The 7,500-nt window shown below is 40.3% G+C and overlaps 2 protein-coding genes and 1 long non-coding RNA gene across 4 annotated transcripts in view; 2 read left to right on the top strand and 1 right to left on the bottom strand.

Annotated features, from left to right (window-relative positions):
- gadd45ga (growth arrest and DNA-damage-inducible, gamma a) overlaps positions 1 to 828 on the top strand; it is a 1,905-nt gene extending 1,077 nt beyond the window's left edge. Inside the window, exon 4 of the mRNA XM_060881568.1 lies at positions 535 to 828. Within this exon, the coding sequence (XP_060737551.1) occupies positions 535 to 648 (114 nt within the window). The 3' untranslated portion in view covers positions 649 to 828. The remainder of the gene's footprint in view (positions 1 to 534) is intronic.
- Positions 829 to 6,482: 5,654 nt separating this feature from the next.
- On the bottom strand, positions 6,483 to 7,358 carry LOC132853300 (uncharacterized). Its single transcript, XR_009649167.1, has 3 exons — positions 7,284 to 7,358; positions 7,017 to 7,188; positions 6,483 to 6,724 (listed from the first exon to the last, which is right to left on the bottom strand). It is a non-coding gene; the product is annotated as an uncharacterized LOC132853300 (long non-coding RNA).
- Positions 7,359 to 7,423: 65 nt separating this feature from the next.
- Positions 7,424 to 7,500, top strand: part of LOC132853384 (H-2 class II histocompatibility antigen, A-F beta chain-like) — a 2,019-nt gene continuing 1,942 nt past the window's right edge. For both annotated transcript variants that reach the window (XM_060881078.1, XM_060881077.1), the window contains exon 1: positions 7,424 to 7,500. This exon is cut by the window's right edge. In XM_060881078.1, coding sequence (XP_060737061.1) covers positions 7,481 to 7,500 — 20 coding nt within the window. In that variant the 5' untranslated portion in view covers positions 7,424 to 7,480.

The raw sequence follows: 7,500 nt of genomic DNA, 5'->3' as shown, positions 1-7,500 counted from the left end.
AGTATCAGTAATAATACAGTGTGAGTAGAGTGTAAAGGCTGTGTTTTATTTTATTCACCAGACACTTGTGCAGTAGGTGTGCACTTATTTACTAATGCATTCTTAGTGAACACAGGGTTTGAGCACTAGGCCTGGCTTCTACACCCTACACTACATGCCCAGGACATAGTGCATGAGGACAGCCGAGTCGTTACTGAACCCTAACGTGTGTGTGTGATGTGTGTGTGGGGTGTGTGTGGGGTGTGTGTGGGGTGTGTGTGGGGTGTGTGTATATAGTGTATAGTATATAGTGACTATACTAGTGAACAACACACATTAAACCATGGTGTTAGCTTGAACGAGCTCTGAAGGCAATATCCAGGGAACTGCTTGTTCCAGAAGGTTGTTGAGAAGTTTCTCTTATATTCTGACATGCTAAGGTGTTACTAGGTGATGTTTCTGTTAACCTACTTTGTTGCTAATGTGTTGCTATGTGGTTGCTACACTAACCTGCTCGGTTGCTAATGGAGCACAACTTCCTGTTTCCCTCTTCAGAGACCGAGTGAGGCGGCTTGGAAGGACACGGGTCTGGAGAAGCTCACTGTGTTCTGTGAGGAGCGGAGAAGTGTGTATGAGTGGGTTCCTACTGTCACACTCCCTGAACGATGAAGTGCACCAGCTGGCTGTGTTCGAATTTCACCAACCACCTAACAGGACGAGTGTCCTATGCGTGAGTCCGTCCAGCTGACAGGAGTTTAATCTGGACCGAGCCGGAGCTGTGTGTGTGTCCGTCCGTGTGTCCGTCCGTGTGTCCGTCCGTGTGTCCGTCAGTGTGTCCGTCCGTGTGTCCGTCCGTCTGCAGCAAGTACACAGAGCATTCAGAGTGTTGCATGAAGGGACATCTGGAAGTAAAGTGATGAACTGGAGATGTGAGAGTTCAGATCAACTCTTGTGTGTTTCGGGATGTGTAACAGGAGGAGAATCAGGAAGTAAAGACATTTTGTCGTAATTGATTGTTTTTTTTTCTGAAGGACATTTGGGACGTTGGATTAAGAAATGTGAACTACAGGACTTCCTGTTCATAATGGATTTAACTTGATTTATTTTTATTTTTTTTATTTTCTTTAAAGAACTCTGTAAAAGCTGATCTGATTTTATATGATCATAATAAAAAACTTAAGTTCAGCTGAATTTGTCTTTCTTCTCCTAAATTACTAGAGCTTTAGAAGGATTTCACCTTCACTCCTCTCTAGGGAAATACATGTGAAGCTGATCTTCAATGTTCAGCTGATGTCCAGCTGATCTCCAGCTGATCTCCAGCTGATCTCCAGCTGATCTCCAGCTGATCTCCTGCTCAGTGCTGATACAGTAACATGATGTAAGTGCAGGCTAAGAAGCACAGCAGTGTACGTTAGGACTGAGAATGAAGACTCAGAAGATGATGCTGATTACATTATTTCATTTTCTTATTAACAACAATGACGACGTCACAAGAATTCTGTCTCAGGACATAGAATTGTATCCCTGAGTAACAAACTTATTTTATTCCACAGAACGTTATATTACTGAATCAACTGCTACTGCAGTGAAACAATAAGAGATTCTAAATGCTAAAGAGTTCGAATCCCAGCTTCTCCATTCTGCCACTGTTGGGCCCCTGAGCAAGGCCCTTAACCCTCAATTGCTCAGTTGTATAAATTTAAATAAAATATAAGTCACTCTGGATAAAGGAGTCTGCTAAATTCCAGAAATGTAAGTGTGTGTGTGCGTGTGTGTGTGCGTGTGTGTGTGTGCGTGCGTGTGTGTGTGTGCGTGTGTGTGTGCGTGCGTGTGCATGTGTGTGTGTGTGTGTGTGTGTGTGTGTGTGTGCGTGTGTGTGTGTGCGTGTGTGTGTGTGTGCGTGTGTGCGTGTGCGTGCGTGTGCATGTGTGTGTGTGTGTGTGTGTGTGTGTGTGTGCGTGCGTGTGCATGTGTGTGTGTGTGTGTGTGTGTGTTAGCCACTAACGTCTACACATTGGAAAGAAATCTCATTTTACAGATGAAAATACTGAAATATGGAGTAAATTTAAAACACCACCGAATAAACTGAGCAACACACACCTGAGCAACTAACACAAACACACACACACACACACACACACACACACACATGCAGGTGCTGATGAAGAGTAAAGCTAACACATAACTTTAATGTTATTTACAAAAGAAATTACAGAGAAAAGCTTCTCAGTGCAGGTGGGATTTCTCTACAAAGTATGCAACATGCTCTCACTCACAACTCATCACATTACCTCGTGTGTGAGTGTGTGTGTTTGTGTGTGTGTTTGTGTGAGTGTGTGTTTGTGTGTGTGTGTGTGTTTGTGTGTGTTTGTGTGTGTGTGACAGTACTGTACTGACTGTACTTACTTTGGTAATAATGATCTGAATGAGGAGGTGTGTTAGTGTTGTGATGGAATAATCCTATGGCTCACTAGGTAGTTCACTCAGAGTGTAGGGGTCAAGTGTGTGTGTGTGTGTGTGTGTGTGTGTGTGTGTGTATGTAGGTCATGTGTATGTTTTGATAGTATCTGTATATACATGATGCAACTCTGAATCTAAATCAGTTCACAGGTTTCACTACATCGCATCAGCTCACTGAGGCTAATCTCCCAGTAACCATAGCAACAAGGAGACAAAGTATTCCTCTCTCTCTCTCTCTCTCTCTCTCTCTCTCTCTCTCTCTCTCAGTGAGCTCTCAGACTGGGCGGGACAGCAGCCTCTTCAACCAATCAGAGGACTGGAACCAGCAGTGGGATTGTTGCTGGCGGTAACAGCTCTCTGATTGGCTGCTTATGTTTAGCAGATGCTGCTGATTAAAGATATTTTTTGTTTTCATAGAAAATCCAGCTGCTTTAATCTGACACATAAAAACAAACAGATAAACAACATCTGTATTAATATTATTATTATTATTATTATTCTCCCTGACCTCTGTCTCTCAGTACAGTAGAACACACACACACACACACACACACACATACACACACACTCACACACACACACTCACACACACACACACACACTAACAGGAATTCTGCTTCTGTTGCCGCAGAGACGGAATGCAGGACTCAACCTATCAGCATCAAGAACTGCAAGAAGGTGAAATTCAGCACGTTGTCAGATCACAGATTATTTTAAAGAAGTAAATATATCTACAATATAACATTTATAACATAAATAAAGTTTATTAATCATTCTACATATTCAATTAGATTAAAACTCTGAGCTTCTAGATATTTTTCAAAATAAAATTAACTCAATAACTCAAAATAATTTAAACAGAATAAAACAAAATCAGAATGAATTCGGAATAAAATTAAAATAATAATAAAAAATTCAGAAATAAACTTGAAACTTGGTCCATTTTTGGCTTCGTAGACAATCATCAGTGTTTAAACCTGATGTGTTCAGCTACAGGAGCCAGTGGAGGAACACAGCAGTGTGGTGGTGTGAGAACTTAGGCAGGTTGAAGACAAGTCACACAGTTGCATTATGGATCATTTACAGAAGATGAATTGTGTTCATATGTAGACCTGATAGAGAGAGCTGCAGTAGTCCAGTGTTGAGTGGACAAGAGACTGAACACGTACCTGAGCAGAGTTCCAGAAACTACAGAAGAAGGGGAGAGAGAATGTTCACACACACGCACACACACACACGCACGCACACACACACACACACACACACACACTCTCTCTCTGCAGCTATTGACAGTATTTCAGTATTACTGTCTCTTTCCTTGTCTCTCTTTTTGTTCTATATTTCAGATATTCTTTGAAAGTGAAGTGGGCGGTGTCAGGTGGGCGGAGTCAGATGATGTAATAATGGTTATGTAAATTAGCAGTAATGCTGTGTTGTAGCTCCTGTGTCTTTCTCTCAGTGATGATACTGAACATGGCCCTGCACTTACAGTGATCTGTGTAATCAATGTAGTGTTTTTCAGTAAATTACCAAAACCTGTTTCTGATTGTGTTCTGTCTGTCCGTCCGTCTGTCCGTCCGTCCGTCTGTCCGTCCGTCCGTCCATCCGTCTGTCTGTATAAACTATTTAAAGCCACTATTCTGACTAGATTAACGGCTAGCCTCAGTCATTATCTAGTTTCTGCTTAGTTTCTGTAACAGTATTCTCACGTTCTATCCACTTCACTAGTGAGATTATGATTAGGTGAGGATTATTTCTAACCTACAGAATTCCAATAGAGTTTAGATGAGGCCAGAACCCCAGACCTTACAGTCTAAGTCAAGTCCAGTATCTCAGTCCAGGTCGGGTTCTAAAACCTTACAGTTAATCCAGCTTGAGTTCGGCTCCACTTTAGACTCCAGATTCTCAGAGTTGATGCATGGGGATGCAGTATCTTAGTTAATAAGGTGTTGGATTACTGACCAGAAGGTTGTGAGTTTGAATCCCAGCTCCCCCAAGCTGTCACTGCTGGGCCCCTGAGAAAGGGCCTTAACCCTCAAATGTATAAGAGAGAGAGTTCCAGGAAATTCCTGAGCTGTGAGGAGAAACATCAGCTCTCTGATCGGAGACACAATCAATAGTGTTACAACACACTGATCCACTTCCATTATTGTGTGTGTGTGTGTGTGTGTGTGTGTGTGTGTGTGTGTGTGTGTGTGTAGCAGTGAAATGATTTTTGGATGTCAGGCAGGACAAAGCGAGATCTCAACCACAAACTATTTATACTCCACTATTTAGAGTCTCTTACTGATTCTTCATCCTCATAAATGTGTGGATTAACAGCAGCTAAAACATGTGGACAAGCTGAGAGACACTGACTGCCTCTGACTCATACACTTGTGTGTGTGTGTGTGTGTGTGTGTGTGTGTGTGTGTGTGTGTGTGTGTGTGTGTGTATGTGTGTGTGTGAGTGTGTGTGTGTGTGTGTGTGTGTGTGTGTGAGTGTGTGTGTGTGTGTGTGTGTGAGTGTGTGAGTGTGTGTGTGTGTGTGTGAGTGTGTGTGTGTGTTAACATTAGCAATATCCAGTTGTTGTGATACTAATATACATTAGAATTTTAGAAGGTTTAATTATTTTTAATTGTAATTGATTTAATTAATGAATAATTCATTCACATTATTAATTATTTCTATAGAGCTATAAAAGGGAGCCAGAAGTAAACAAGCTGATCATTACTCAGAACCAGAGGACTTACAGTAACCATGGAAACCATTTGTTCCCTCTGTTATCATGTAAAAATGGTCAGATATATGAATAATATACAAGGATAAAAGTTTCACAAACTAAAGAAACAGCAGTGTTGATATGAACATGAACATATGAAGGATCAGATGATGTTAAAGTTATATCGCAATGCATTATGGGAAATTTAGTTCTTTCTCTATAAAGGATCCTGAACTTTTTCATCTCTTAACATTTTATTTCTGTAAAATATTTTACGAGGTTTATCATGGAACAGTTTAGTTTGGTTTTGTGCTTTAAAACGAAAAGCGTATGAAGAAAATTTACAGGAACTTTATTTCCAACATGAATAAAAGAACCGACTGTTGAGCTCTATTTCATTGCCTTTGGTGCCCTCTAGTGTCCAGAACCTAGAATGACAATCGTACTATAGATGACATTTATTAAAAATATATAAATGATTTATATATTTATAAATGTTTTAAACCCAAACGAAATGTCATGGCTTCAGCACAAAAATACAGTCAAAAGAAAATATAATCTGCTTCACATCTCCATCTTCCTTTAGTTTCTTCACCACAGAATCTTTAGAGTTTAACAGAGAAACTTCATCAAAATAAACAGAGACTGAAGCTGCTTCTGATCAGAATCCAGTGATGATAATGAAATAACACAGTGCTTAAAAACCAGCAGGAGTCTGAATCAGAACCGAAACAAACAAACAAACAAACAAACAAACATGCAGTAAACACACACAGATAGATAGGATTTTTTTTTTCCTGTAATCCTCTGAACTTCCTGTAAACAGTGTGAGTGAAGATGAAGATGATGAAGATGATGAAGCTGAGGAGGAGGACGGGAGTGATGTGAAGTGATGGTTGTGTTTCCGAGCTGAAGGAGAACATCGCAGTGTTCGGACACTCACACAGTTTCCCATCAGCCTTCATTTATCAGGAAGTGACATCATCCTGCTGCCTGGCAACGAGCATCACTCACATCCCTCTGCATCTTCTGCAGGAAACTCAGAGAGAAACTTGTAGAGTTAAGTGGTTCTAACTTAACAAATAAACACAGAGACACATGTCCAGCGTGTGCTCTCTAATCATGGCTTTATTATTCTGCTTGGTTTTCCACACCGCCCGCCTAACCACAAGGGGGCAACGTCACATCATGTGTCTTATAAAATCCCTTAACACTGCAAAACTGAGCCTTTACACAGAAATGTATATGAACTAATATACATTAAATCTGTAATATAAATATATATTAAATATAATATATTGTGAACTAATAAATTAATCATCTAATGTGAATATTTGCTGTGTGTAAGAGTTTTAATGGTTTAAAGATCTGGATCTGGAGCGGCTCTAAATGTTATCACTCTGATTAAACACACACACGCATCTTCCTCATCTTCCTCATCTTCCTCAGCTTCCTCAGCTTCTTCCTCACTTCAGAGTCAAACAAACACTTTCTGGAAGTTTTCCTGTCTAACGTGACTCTGGGACATGTTTGTACAGTTGATTTACTTTAGGTTGTAAACAGTTTTCTGAAGCTCCTGTAAACCTGTAAACAAGATAAAGACACATTTCCTTCAGTGAGATTCAGCACATTATCAGTGTTATTAATGGCGAGCAGCACAGACTGGAGTTTGTGTGATATTAATACAATAACATGCACAGTAACTCACACCCACACACACATACAATAACACACACAGTAACACACACACACAATAACACACACACACACACAGACAATAACACACATACACAGTAACACACACACAAAAACACACACAATAACACATACACAGTAACACACACAGTAGCACACACACACACAATAAAACACACACCTTTACTGCATCATGTTTGTAACTTTACTCCAGTTTCAAAGGCTTTTGATTCATGAATAAAGAAAACAGGTTTTAATGGAGTGTGAAAATGATCGGTTCAGTCACTCTGGACTCTGGAGTCTGATCCTCATGTTCCAGCACAGTCAAATGATACAGGAGAAAATTCCAGATCCTGTCAGAAATAAAAAAACATAATGTCACATAATGGTAAGAAATAAAGGCTTATTTTGCACAAACAAACAAACAAACAAACAAAAGCCCTCCCACCCTGAATCCTGGTCCATTTAAAGTGAAAAATACACCAAACAGCACAGAGTCCAGCAGAACCTGAACCTGAGAACCTGGAACCCACTGAAGATCCCTTTATAAGGAGGTCCTTCAAATATATACAGAAAGGGAAAGTCCAGGATTAAAGAGTGGTGTATTTCCTTGTTCAGATGTGTTTGTGTGTTTAATGAGACACGATGCGTCTGTGTGCTCCGAC

The sequence above is a fragment of the Tachysurus vachellii genome, chromosome 11 (assembly GCF_030014155.1).
Source record: "Tachysurus vachellii isolate PV-2020 chromosome 11, HZAU_Pvac_v1, whole genome shotgun sequence".
NCBI classification, from domain to species: domain Eukaryota; kingdom Metazoa; phylum Chordata; class Actinopteri; order Siluriformes; family Bagridae; genus Tachysurus; species Tachysurus vachellii.
This window is presented reverse-complemented; position numbering and strand designations above follow the sequence as displayed.